The sequence below is a fragment of the Callithrix jacchus genome, chromosome 17 (assembly GCF_049354715.1).
Source record: "Callithrix jacchus isolate 240 chromosome 17, calJac240_pri, whole genome shotgun sequence".
Lineage (NCBI taxonomy): Eukaryota > Metazoa > Chordata > Mammalia > Primates > Cebidae > Callithrix > Callithrix jacchus.
The window spans coordinates 36,256,138-36,270,289 of record NC_133518.1 but is presented as its reverse complement, the minus strand read 5'-3'; the positions used below and the strand labels follow the sequence as shown (position 1 = coordinate 36,270,289).

Genomic DNA, 14,152 nt, shown 5'->3' with positions numbered 1-14,152 from the left:
CCTGTTTCAAAAGGCAATGCACTACAAAGCATTATTGGAAGAAACTGAAGATTATCTCAGTAAATAAAAAGACATCCCATGTTCATGGATTAGAAGACTTAAGCTGTAAGGCTGGGCATTGTGGCTTACGCCTGTAGTCACAGCACTTTGAGAGGCCGAGGTGGGCAGATCGCCTGAGGTCAGGAATTCAAGACCAGCCTGGCCAACATGGTGAAACCCTGTACTAAAAATACAAACATTAGTCAGCAAGGTGCCAGGTGCCTCTAATCGCAGCCACTTGGGAAGCTGAGGCAGGGAGAATTACTTGAACCTGGGAGGCAGAGGTTGCAGTGAGCTGAGAGAACAAGACTCTGTCTCAAAAAAAAAAAAGAAGGCTTAAGCTGATAAGTGGGCAATACTCCCCAAACTGATCTACAAATTCAATGAAATCCCTATCAAAAGCCCACCTTTCTTTGTTGCAGAAATTTATAAACTAACCCTAAAATTCATATAGAGATGCAAGTTACCCAGAATAGCCAAAACAATCTTGAAAAAGGAGAATAAGTTTTTAAGACTTTATATTTATTTATTTACTTATTTTGAGGTGGAGTCTTGCTCTGTTGCCCAGGCTGGAGTGCAGTGGTGCAATCTTAGCTCACTGTAACTTCCGCCTTCTAGGTTCAAGCCATTTTCCTGCCTCACCCTCCAGAGTTGCCACTACACCCAGCAAATTTTTGCATTTTTAGTAGAGACAGTATTTCACAATTTTAGCCAGGCTGGTCTCAAACTCCTGATCTCAGGTGATCCGCCTGACTTGGACTCCCAAAGTGCTAGGATTACAGACATGAGCCATCGCCCCTGGCCCTCAGAAGAGAAAACTGATTTATACTTCCAAATTTCAAAGTTACTAGAAAGCTAAAGAAAACCAAATATAATCAAGACAATGTGGAACTAACATTACAACAGACATATAAATCAATGAAATAGAATTGATTCCAGAAATCAAATTTAGTCACATTTATGATCAATTGATTTTTGATAGGGGTGCCAAGACAATTCAGTGGGAAAAGAACAGTCTTTTCAACAAATGGTACTGAGCAACTCAATATTCATATGCAAAAGAAAAAAGCTGGACTCCTACTTCACACCATAAAAAACTTGACAAAAATTAACTCAAAATGGACTCTGGACATAATTTTAAAAGCTAAAACTACAAAACTTATGAAGAAAACACAGGGATAAATTTTCATGACTTTTGGTTAGGCAATAGTTTCCTAGATACGACACCAAAAACAGAAGCAACAAAAGAAAAATAAATTGGACTATATCAAAATGTAAAACTTTGATAAACAATACTACCAAGAACATGAAGAGTTAGCTCACAGAATGGGAGAATATATTTGCAAATCATATAGCAGATAAAAGATTTGCATTTAGACGAACAAACAAATTTTACAACTCAATAACAAAGTAAATGCAATTAAAAAGTGAGCAACAATAGACATTTCCCCAAAGAAGTTGTACAAATGGTTAGTAAGCACATGAAAAGATGCTCAATATCAAAAGTCACTAGAGAAATGCAAATAAGAATCACAGAGATATCACTTGTCTGAGATATCACTTCAGACAATAACAAATGTTGGCTAAGAAATGAAGACATTTGAACCATCATACATTGCTGGTGGAAAAAAAATTATACAGACCTTCTGGAAAACAGTCTGGCAGTTCCTGAAATGTTAAAGATAGAATTACCATATGATCTAGCAATTCTACTCTTTGTATATATCCAGGAGAAAGGAAAACATATGCCAATGCAAGAGTTTGGACACAAATGTTTATAGCAGCATTATTCATACCAGCCAGAATGGAAACTACCGAAAAGTCCAGCAACATATTCATCCATAATGAATGGATAAACAAAATGTGGCATACCCATAATTAAATACTATTTGACAATATAAATGAAATACATTCTTTGGCTGGGCACAGTGGCTCACGCCTGTAATCCCAGCACTTTGAGAGGCTGAGGCAGGTGGATTGCCTGAGCTCAGGATTTGAGACAAGCCTGGGCAACAAGGCGAAACCCCGTCTCTATTAATATACAGAAAATTAGCCGTATGTGGTGGTGTGCGCCTGTAGTCCCAGCTACTTGGGAGGCTGAGGCAGGAGAATTGCAAGAACCCAGGAGGCAGAGGTTACAGTGAGCCAAGATCACACCACAGCCGGGGTGACATAGCGAGACTCCATCTCAAAAAAAAAAAAAAAAAACAACCAAAAAAACAAAACGGAGTCTCATTCTGTCACCCAGGCTGGCGGGCAGTGGTGTGATCTTGGCTCACTGCAACCTCCGCCTCCCAGGTTCAAGAGGCTATTCTCCTGACTCAGCCTCTTGAGAAGCTGGGATTACAGGCGCATGCCACCATGCCCAGCTAATTTTTGTATTTTTAGTAGAGATGGTGTTTCATCATGTCGGCCAGGCTGGTCTTGAACTCCTGTCCTCAGGTGATCCGCCTGCCTTGGCCCTCCAAAGTGCTGCTATTATAGACGTGAGCCACTACGCCCGGACAAGAAATAAAATATTGATATGTTTCACAACATGGAAGAACCTTGAAAAAAGTATGCTTAATGAAAGAAAACAGTTACACAAGACTACATATAGGCAAATCTCAATAGGCAAATGTATAGACAGAAAGTAGATTAGTAGTTGCCCAGGATTGAGGGAAGGAAAAAGAGAATACGGAGTGACTGCTAATGGGTACAGATTTCTTTTGGGAGTGATGAAAATGTTCTACACTTAGATTGTGGTGATAATTGTGCAACTCTGTGAATACACTAAAAACTATTTAGTTATACACTTTATTTTATAAAATGTGAGGTATATGACAATAAGGATTTTTTTTAAAAGCTATGCAACTAGTCATTAGGCTTGCAACTTTTGGAGTTTAGGACTTCAGCTTTCAAGTAAAGAATGGACTACTTTGGGCCTCCAAGGATATTTCTTAAAACTAAGCTTTTGATTTGATTAGATAAGATTGTGATTACCGACAACAATTCCAGGTATAGATTATGTGTGCTATCAGTTAAGGGCAAAATTTTAAGTTAGTTAACTGGTTAGTTCCTGTGTCTAGCCAGATGTGGTATATGTATTTCATGTATTGTCCATGGGAACTGTTTTATTCTCAGGCAAGTAGATTGCCCTCTGCTCTGGAATATATTTCCAGGTCAGTTGCCCCCACCATCAATTAGTGTGTGTGCTCAAAAGAATGCAAACTGATTTCAGCATTATCTTAAACAAAACATAATTAGGAAGGTAAGTATCCTGCCAAAAAATTACATAATGCATTCCAAAGCCAATTTAAAATGAATTTTGGACCAACCATTCTGAATATATGAATTCAGCATATGTTTAAATGGTTAATAGTCATGCATACTGATGTAGAGTATAACTTATCTTTTTTAACTTAAACCTTTCTTTTAGGATTCAGTAAATTACTAGCTCAAGTTTCACAGGAAAAATATTAACAAGCTAAAGTCTGAAACATTTGCCTCACTATACAATGTTTGTCCACTGCCTCTAAGGCCTTACACTCTGAAATGTTTGAGAACCTCACTATTTAAAGTTTGTCTACAGCCTGCGGATCACTTGAGAGACCCGCCCCCAAACTACTAAAACACAAATCAGAATCTGCGTTTTAAAAAGATCCTTGGGCATCTGTGTGCACATTAAAGTTTGAGAGGCCTTGCTCTCACACCAGACTGAAGCTCAATGCAGGGCAGCCTCAGGAAAAGTGGGCAGTGGGGTCATCATTAGCTATATTAAGATGTGCATAAGAACAGATTGTAGCAATCTCAAAATGTCCCTATTTGATTCAAAGTGGTAAAAGCTGTAAAATTTCTATTTGTGTAAATATACATGAAAGTTGGAAAGGGAGGCTGTGGTAACTGTTCCTTTTGCTTAAATGTCCTGGGTGTTGCAGCGGAGAGGAGCTTGTTCCTAAGGAAAGCTTTTTCGTTTTTCCAGTTGTCCCAGTTCTACCTCCTGGCTTTGCCCATTCAGCCCCATCACTACATCTCTGACTAAGTCCAGCCTGAGATAGTTGGGCTGCAAGCAGCAGATGGTTAAGGGTCATTGATGGCAGGAGGGTTCCAGGGAGAAAGATGGAAATCTCTTCCAAGTTCACCCCTCAGTCTGAAAAAGAGCAATCAGACTGAGAGGCAACTCTGTTTTCTTACTCCCCACTTAGACACAAAAGTATAGCCTTTGTATTCCTTAAAGAGCTCCAAATCTTCTAAGTATATATTTTTTGAATAAGTGGAAACGCATCTATTGCCCCTTCTACTTTTCTGTTTCCTGCAAAGGAAGTACATAATGCCAAGTAACTGGGAGGACCTCCCACATGGATCAGTGGTCTCCAGGCCATGTGTGTGGAGACTAGAAAGGACTCAAGAGAGGCTCCTGGAAAGTGATATTTCAAATACTGATTTTAAGGTTCTACCCTTAAGATTCTTTCTGTTTGTTTGGTAACCTGTTTTTCTTCAAGTAATATATTTTGTACAGCTTTTTATATTAAAATATATAATGATTATGCCTACAAAGTATTTCATTACGTCGAGTATATGAAGCGACTTTCCAAAGTCCATAGAAAATACTTACTATGAAAAAAACCATGCATAGATTTCAAAATTATTTTACACCAAAATAAACCTACCCTTAAGATTCTGATTCAGGAGGACTGGGTTTAGGCCCCAAGATCTATGCTTTAACTAGTGCCCCCAAGTGATTCTGATGTAGGCCATCCAGGTCCACACGAGTGAACAGTGATATAATTGGTTTGAGGACAGCAGTACCACCTTTGCAAATAAATCACTTATTCTAAAGCATCTATTTTGCTTTTTGAACTGATGTCAACTTCCTGATTGGTTTCCAAATGGCTTTGCAGTATTCACTCAGCATTTACCGAGCAATTATTGTTCACAGAGAACTGAACTACCTGAGGCTTGTGCTGTGTTTGGGCTGGGGATAGGGAGCGGAGAAGGATGTGATCACATTAAAGCTATTTCTCAACTTCCCAGAAAAATGACAAACGGACCATTTCAAGACTTGTGAAACAGGTTAATCAAAACATTACCTAACCAGTTACCATAATTTACTTACCTTTTTGGAGGCCCTGTGTACAAGAGGCACCAAGACTTTTTGGGTGGGAAGGTTGATTCTGTAAACAAACTGCCAGGGTTTAAATCATACTTTCTCCACTTATATGACTATAGAAAAGTTAGCACTTTGGGAGGCCGAGGCTGGCAGATCACTTGAGGCCAGGAGTTTGAGACCAGCGTGGCCAACATGGTGAAACCCTGTCTCTACAAAAAAAAAAAAAAAAGAAAGAAAGAAAACTAATTTAACTTTTCTGTAAAATGAGTATATTAACATCTCACTGAGTTGGTACAATAATTAAATGAAGCACTTACATGCCTAACTGATGCAGATGGCTCCAAGAATTTAAATAACATTTACCAAAGAGTCACCATATTTTTTAGGTTAAAGCCACAAAACCATTGTGAGTATACTAAAGAATGATTATAAAGGCCCACGGAAATTCTGAAAAGGCGTAATTAAACTTTATTTTTATTCAAGCGGTCCAGACGCATGATTTTAACAAGGGCGTTTATTTGCTTATTTTTTAAGGTTCCCTAACCCTTGGCTTCTTGGGGAGTTTGATGCCACACTCCTCCCCAAAGTCCCCCTTAAACTCCCAGGCTCAGTGGGGACATGGGGGCGCGCGGTTGAGGTCAGAAGCAGGACCATAGTCACCGGTGAGCCGCAGCTGCAGCCCAGCCCCGGGGGAGGGAGGAGGGGCCGAGGGGGACTTGGGTGCCGCAGTTCCGCGGGCCACCGCCCCCGTCGGCCGCGCAGCTGGGAGGATGCGGACGGCAGCGAGAGCGTGCGCGGCCACGTGACGGCCGCTATAAGAGCGCACGGGGCAGACGCTCGGCTCCCGCGGTGCCTCCTCGCTGGCCGCGCTCCTTCCCGGTGCCGGCTTCTCTGAGCCACCAACCTGCGGCTGCCCCGGCCGCCTGCGCCCCCGGCAGCACCATGACAGGTACCGCCGCGCAGCGCGCCGCCGCCAGCCCCGGGACCCCGGCTCCCCGCCCAGCCGCCGCCTCCCTTCTCCTCCTCCGCCCTCAGCCCCGGGGTGTTCCCGGCTGGACTAGACCGCCGCAAAGTTGCTGGCTGGCTGCAGCCGAGCGTGCTTCTGCCTGCGTCAGCGGCCGCCCCGCCGCCCACAGGAGTGCAGCGATGGGGGCAGCCGGGCAGAGCCCGGGCCCTCGGCCGAAGCCCTCGTTCCTGCTTCCGTCTCCTAGCCCTTCCTCCTGCTCTCAACAGCAAAGGGCCGGCAGGCAGAGCAGCTGAGGCGGGGCGGTGTGGGGGTGGGGAGCCGGTTCGCCTGGGGGCTCCAGGCGGGAGTCCCGGGGCGCAGCGGCATCGTGGGGAGCCACCCTGGCCTCTGGCGGCTCGGAACCCCGGGAAGCGGGGGCCTCAAGGCGGGAATACCGCGGCCTCCGCCCGGCTCCTCCGCCGCCCGCCCCGGCCCCGGCCCCGGCCCCGACAGCCACGCCGAGCCTATTTTTAGGCCTTTGGGGCCGGGTTGCGGGAAGCCGGGAGTTGGAATAGCGTCCCCGGGTGCGGGCCCCGTCAGGTGGGAGGGCGCAAGCTTTGGCTTCACTTGTTGCGAGGCGTCCGGGCCACTCCACGAATCAGCCCCAGCACTGGGAAGCTCCGAGTTAGCTGGTCCTTCCGTGTCATTGACGCTAAATAGCCAGGGTTATTACAGCAATTGAACTGCCGCAAAGATTGCAGGTGTAACCCAGAGTTCAGCCGTCTTTAGGAAGATTAAACTCCTACCCAGCTGTCATTGGTCTTTCTTTGTCATTTGTAATGTTGGCTAGTCTGGTGTTCTAACCTGTGTGCTAAGCATTTGTTCTGTCCCTTATTTAATCTTGGAAATCATCCATATCCTTACTTCCTAAAATCCTTGAATCTTGCTCTCCTTATTACATTTTTCTCCATGATCTCCTGGAACCTGGACTTCCTCTGAATTAAATTATCATTCATTTTCCCCAGTTTAAGTATCTTTGGTGCAGACTGACTGCAGTGTTACCCATCATAAGATATTATAATGGGCTGAAGATAATAGAAGCAAGTACAGGCAGATGTTGATGGGCCTGTCAAGGGACAGGTGTCACCATTGTTCAGAGCTTTCCTAGAGTGTGAATGGCTGGGAAGCCAGTGGCTCTCCGTGGGTTGGGGAACTCGTCTTCGTACAACTTAGTGGTTGGCCTGGCCTGGTTGAGGGCCCAATAAAATGCGTGAAGGTGGCCGTCAAGTCAGCAGCCGAGGGATGCGTTGGCCCACTAGGCAACCCACAACTTCCTCTCACTTCTCAGTGGAATTTCCACCGTTTCTAGCCTCCACCTTGGAAAATGGGCAAGGGAGAATGAGGAAATCCAGAACAGAAAGAGAAGGACTTCATGACAAAATGTCCCAACTCCTGATAGACAAATGACTCCTACCAGAGCTTGATCTGAAGTGTCCTAGACATTTGCGTGCCCACCAATTTGCTAATATTTCTTGGAGACAGAACGTGGCCCAGAATTGTCCCAGGGAATGACAAGAATCTTGAAGCTTGTCCTAAAGGTCTTAGGAGGGTAGGGACTGTTCAGTAAGAAGAAAAATCCACGTGGCAACTAAGTGATGATTGGAGATTGGAATGTGTGTCTGTTGGGTGGAGGCGGGAAGGGAAAGGATGCAGGATGGACCTGCACCTTCTTTCTTCTTCAAAGAAAAGCAGGCAGGTTGGTTAGGAATTCTTAGGTGATCTCCAAATCTATCAGTGATGATCACTATTTAGATAGAAGCATCAGGGAGGGAAGACCTCTCTGAGGTGCTAATATTTGAGGAGAGAGTCAATGTGATTCTTCAGGGATACTGGGGCAGGGGAGCTTTTGCTCCAGGTTGTGGAAACAGTTATATATAAGATGCCTGAAGTCCGGGGCTGCAGTGAGCTATGATCACACCACTGCACTCCAGCCTGGGTGACAGAGTGAGACCCTGTCTCAAAAAATAAATGAATAAATAAATAAATAAATGCCTGAGGCATGGCATAAACATAGCACCAGAATGAAGAATGTACACTCTGCTTTCAGACTGTCTGAATTGAATTTGACAGTTGGTTTTGTGCTTGGCTGAAAACACTGCCTACAGTACCTTGTAGAAGAAACAGAAAATGCATGACTTGATCTCTTCATTACCATCTGTTAATTGCCTGGAGTTCAAACTCTGGGTATTAACCTATTGTTTTGTCTGAGAATTTAGCATGTCAGGACTCTAAATTGGACTTAATTTCAATAGCTTAATCAACCTCTTGAAGGTTGCCATATGTGCCTGCTATGATCTTGAACCATTTCTGAAGTGGGTACTTAGGGTTTTCTCCCCAAAGAGGCTACTGCTTTATTCGTAGAGAAAGTTGATGATAGACGAACTGGTTTTGCTAAATTACTGTTTGGATGGGTTCCTGGGGAAAAGGCTTTCTCCAGATAATATATTGTAATGAGTGTTTTTCTTTCTTTGTATTAAGATCAGGCCTTTGTGACACTGACCACAAACGATGCCTACGCCAAAGGTGCCCTAGTCTTGGGCTCATCTCTGAAACAGCACAGGACCACCAGGAAGCTGGTCGTGCTTGCCACCCCACAGGTCTCAGACTCCATGAGGTGAGGACCTTGCTGCCCAGCCACCATCCGCAGGGGCTCTGACATCCTTCTCCCTGGTTCTGGCACCACTGGACATTGAGGCAGTGCTCTTTTCAGGAGTTGAGCACCTGGTAGAGAAAAATGAGAGATGCTGAGTGAAGGACTTCTGGATTTGAAACCTCTTCCTAGCTTTTGGGCGATACTCCATCTAAATACTTTTCTGGAAGGTGGTGTGCTGGCCCACACTTTCTGATTCCACCTAGGAGCAGAAGGAGTCATCTTCCTTCATTCCATTCTCCCTGGGTGATCTGAAGGACTGTGCCAGGCATTCCTTGCTTATATGCACCTTTATGCAGTCACAATTCATGGGCATTCCTTTCCCCAGATGCAGCAGGGGCCGCATGTTTCATGTTGCAAACTAGGTAACTCTCAGGTGACTTAGAAAAGTAGCTATTTTCTCCATTGCCGGTTGACATTTGTAAGCTAAAGATCTTTATTTACAATATAATATACTAGAATCTTTACCAAAGGGCTTTCTGAACTAGGTTTTACTAGGGGAACCACACTAAAGGATATAAACTGCTTCATGATTGGTTAGTTCATTTTGATCTGATGGAATTAAAGTTTGAAGCATCTGGCTGGGCGTAGTGGCTCACAAGTGGGCAACAGAGCAAGACTCAGTCTCAAAAAAAAAAGAGAAAAAAATGGAAGTATCTGAATGAGCTACCTAGTCCCTAGTACTAACTTTAAAAATATCTGGACACACTAGCAGCTTTGTGATGTGTTTATTTTTGTGGTCTTCTTGCCCTCTAAGAAATTGAAAATGCCCCTTTTGTGACTCTTTTTTTTTTTTTTTCCCAAAAAATATAAGCACAGGCCAAGGGTCTCTAAAAAGTAGGTATTATATATGCATACATGTATCTTTCACACTAACAGCCTTGTTCCTAAATGGTAATTTAGGAAGATGCCAAAAAGGCTGTCTCCTAATGTGTGAACCCTGATTTGTAGTCTATTAGGATATGTCTAAAAAACCAGATCTAGTCTTGCATTTTGCATTTCTCATCACCACCATCAATTTACTTGGGTCAACGATGCTCCCATTTGTTTTTCCTCAAAAACATCAAGTTTACTATGTGAACTGGAACATACTTTTGTACAGCTTTGGAGACAGAATACAATATCAGTTTTGTTCCGCATCTTTGATGTTATGCTAAACTTTTAATGATGATACGTTTTCATCCTGTGTTTTTTCTTGTGCTCCATTTAGTGTCTTACCCAAGTCTACCTACTAATCCACCTTCAAGAACTTTCTAAAATAAAGCCTTACTTAATTGGTGCATAGAGAAGTGTTGTACCTCACAAACCAAAGTGAATGTCTCATTATACTTAAACAGAGTGCTCAGCATATAATAAATGCTGGCTATATTGGATTCTATAAAATGGAAACCTAATAAATGTAGCCCTTTACACATTTTTGCGAACTCTTGCCACAGCCTGCCTGCTATTCAGTGATACAGTAAAAAACAATTGCTTCTATAATAATGTTTTAAGAAAAGCATTTCATCCTCACCATAAGCAGTTCTTACTACTTTAGTGAAGTTAACTGGACATGCAAATAAACACAATTTGTCCTGGAATAAAATTAGAATAGATTTAAGGGTATGTATTCTACCAAAGCAATACATTCTTCTAGTAATCGATGGAGAGGGTACTAAAGCATCAGTCTTAACACTAGACAGGTCACTTTCTCTGAAAAGATGCTAAGTGCCCTTTTCTGGATTTTATTTTGACAGAAAAGTTTTAGAGACAGTCTTTGATGAAGTCATCGTGGTAGATGTCTTGGACAGTGGCGATTCTGCTCATCTAACCTTAATGAAGAGGCCAGAGTTGGGTGTCACGCTGACAAAGCTCCACTGCTGGTCACTTACACAGTATTCAAAATGTGTATTCATGGATGCAGATACTCTGGTGAGTGTGGCTTTGAGGGTAGAGAAGCCATATATGGTAATGGAGACCTGTTAGGCATTTGAGGAATGCTGTCAAGACTTGACAGTAAAGTTCAGATAGAACCACTGTCATGAAATGTGTCAGGGGAAGGAGGAGAGGAGGCCCAGGCTGCCTTACAGCTGTCATCATCTTTTGTGTTGAATGACATAGGGAGAACTTAAGAGGGGTATGCTCAGCAAAAACATTTCTCTAATGCTCTGTCTCCCCTTTGATCAGGTCCTAGCAAATATTGACGATCTTTTTGAGAGAGAAGAATTGTCAGCAGCACCAGACCCAGGGTGGCCTGACTGCTTTAATTCTGGAGTTTTCGTTTATCAGCCTTCAGTTGAAACATATAATCAGCTGTTGCATCTTGCTTCTGAGCAAGGTAGTTTTGATGGTATGTATCTGCTGTCTTCGTATCTGAAAAGCTGCTAATAATTACTAATTTCCAGGGGCTGTTCTTCTCAGGAATATAATTGCTGTGGTTTCTTCTGCCTGGAAGATACAAGAGGTAGCACAAGCATTTTAAGTTGTGCCCTTTTGGGAAATTGTGTATGTATATGTGTACATGCATCTTTTTCTATGGATGCATACGATCAACCTAAACTATGATAGGCAATTTTACAGGATTGCCTTTCATTTGTCTTCCTGATCAAATTTGGGGTATGATAAATATACTATGATTATTCAAAACTTCAAAAGACTGAAAAACTTTAACATCTATCTTTAAACCTAAGTAAACTTAAGCTCAAGAGAGTTTGACAGCCATTCCAGGAGGATCAAGCATTGTCACTATGGAAACTTGAGGAATAAACCTGATAATTTGGGTCTCATTCTCTCAGGCAACATAAAAATGAAGATAGAAAGTTTATGTGAATAATCTTTGCTTCCAAACTCTCATTCTCTATAAGGCTGTGTGCCAGAGTGGTATCTGCAAGGCCAAAAAGTAGAACATTGACAAAGTCAGCATCCATTTTATTTAACATATAAATGTATTTGTAGTTATATTTATATAATGGTTCTGTCTATGATATAGGGCCTCACATCTTTTGGAGAAGTTGATCAAATGAAATGCTTTTGTTTTAGGCCAGTTGCTGAAATAGTAACAAGCCATGTTTTTAAAAACAAAAACACACAGGACAAAACCAGTAGTTAATATGCAAAAGGAGTTCTTTGAAGAATTATTTTTGATGATTGTTTTGAATAAAGACTCAGAATAGAGAAGAAGGAGGACATTCTCTAAGAAGCCCTCCCAGTAGTGACTTACTATCAGATGTGGACATTGTGGCAGAGCACAGTGCTGTGTGCTATTCACATGGGTATGGGCAGGAGGCCTGAGCTCTGCTGGAGACACAGCGGGGGCTTCTTTCTTCCTCTCCCCTTTCCAAGAGTAGATCTGAGATTTGCAGGAAGTAGATCTTTTGGAAATAGCAGAAACAGATTTTCTCATTTGACAAAAGATTCAGTCCTGGGTGCAGATATGAGGATTCATTTTCATTGACCAGTTAGAAAGTTAAAAATCAAAATGCTAAACTTTAAAAATGAAAACATTAGACCTATACGTTTGTTAGCTTGCTGAGGTGAAGCTATTAGAAGTTAAAACATTTCAAATTATACATAAAACTGAGATTGGGTCTTCATTATTGCTATTCACAGAAATTGAATTCTTTTTAGTTATTTGGCTGAGGATTTGGGAATTGTGGCTATTTGAAATGTCATTGAAAATAATAAGGAAATAAATCTCGGTTTTGTTTTACTATTTAGCTTGTTTATACTCTAAGCTAGTAGTTCTCAAACAAGGGCGATTTTGTCCCCCAAAGTACGTTTGGCAATGTCTGGAGACATTTTTGGTTGTTATAACTGAAGAGGGAGGAGGGTGCAATGGGCATCTGGTGAATAGAGGCTGGGGCTGCTAAACATCCCACAATGCACAAGACGATCTCCTACAACAAAGAATTATCCAGCCCAGCATGTCAGTAGTGCTGAGGCTGCGAAACTCTGCTCTCTACATGCTCAGAAACAGAGCAGGAGTATTTGTACCATAATGTATGGCAGCATCTAACAAGAAGTGAAGTCTTGTTTTAAGGAGCCTTAACATAAGAAAATAATAATGTGTTAAATGTTCACCATGGTCCAGGCCAAGTGAAACTTCTTCGCTTCACTGACATATTTTTAGCTCCTGCTATTTTCCCCTCATAGAAGGAATGAAAGCTTTATTAGTATTTAAGTTCAAAACATATATTCCTTATTTCTACTGCTTATACTGAAAATTGCCTTTGCATAAAAGGAAGAAGAGAGTGTTTTTAGCAGAAGTCCATTGTTTGTCTTAACCTTCCAGTGTAGCTTTCTTTACCTCCTCTCCTAATTTGAAGGAAGTAAGTGTAATCCTGCCAGAAATTCAGTGTAACTCTTCTCAGCTTCAGTAAGTGAATCACATTCTAAAGTACATCTTGTGGCTTGCCAACTGCCTGAAATCCACATGATTTTAATCATGTGAAGAGAATCCAATTTCTAACCTAGAAAACTGTTAGATATTGAGAGGTAAGACTTTGGATACCAAACAGTAGTGTGCCATGAAAATTATCTAGGTTATAATTTGAGAATATGAAACTCATTAATTAACCTATTTATTGTTAAAAGAAGCTTGGATGTGTGCAAAGTGCTCGACTAGGAAGAACTTCCTGCTTTTTCAGCCAGAATCTGAAACCACTGTGAGATTCTGGCTGTGCCTCTAGCACATTTCATTATTCAGCAGCAGGTTTCCAGGTGCTGGCCGTCCTCTGAGGTATTCCATTTACTGGCTCATTGGTGGTGAAAGACTGAATTTTCTGTTAATAGAAATTGAAGGAGTTAAAAAGTCAACTGTGCAGCTGAGAACTTATAATTAGTTCTCAATATGTTGTTTAAATTCAGCAGAAAAATAAGTTAGCAGTTCTGAAATCAAAGGTTGTTTTCACTTGAAATATGTGTTAAGCTTTACTTGGCAAAGAAAGCTCGCTCTGTACCTCAGGAGGCTGCTTCTCTCTGGAGGGGTTTGCTATCCACTTGAATCAATGTGTGAACATCTGACATAAAGACATGTTGAACTTATGCTTGATAGCAATAAAATAGTTCTTTATGAACAGTGACTTTGTCTAATGGCAGTAACCTTTGCCTCTTGTTTTCAATATGTTGTATAAAAATTATAAATATAGTAAAAGTAAATCTTAAAAATTAAGAATTGTATAAAAAATAATTTTGGTTAGACGTCATGCCATAGGCACTGATGAACATTTTCCGTGTTTCTTTCACAGTTACCTACAGTTTCTCACAACTATAGTTTCTCGCTGCACAACCCCCCAGTCCGTTTTAAGTCCCAGAATTTTCAGATCAGACCAGTTTTGTAGACTGACTGTATCTCAGTGTGAATATCTTACAAGTCCTGCTTTTAACCACT

At 41.8% G+C, this 14,152-nt stretch overlaps 1 protein-coding gene across 5 annotated transcripts in view; it reads left to right on the top strand.

The window, feature by feature from the left end:
- Positions 1-5,970: 5,970 nt before the first annotated feature.
- The window catches only part of GYG1 (glycogenin 1), a 37,043-nt gene continuing 28,861 nt past the window's right edge, over positions 5,971-14,152 (top strand). For all 5 annotated transcript variants that reach the window (XM_002759508.6, XM_002759509.6, XM_008983694.4 and 2 more), the window contains exons 1-4: positions 5,971-6,077; positions 8,613-8,748; positions 10,521-10,695; positions 10,951-11,113. In XM_002759508.6, the coding sequence (XP_002759554.1) occupies positions 6,071-6,077; positions 8,613-8,748; positions 10,521-10,695; positions 10,951-11,113 (481 nt within the window). In that variant the 5' untranslated portion in view covers positions 5,971-6,070. The remainder of the gene's footprint in view (positions 6,078-8,612; positions 8,749-10,520; positions 10,696-10,950; positions 11,114-14,152) is intronic.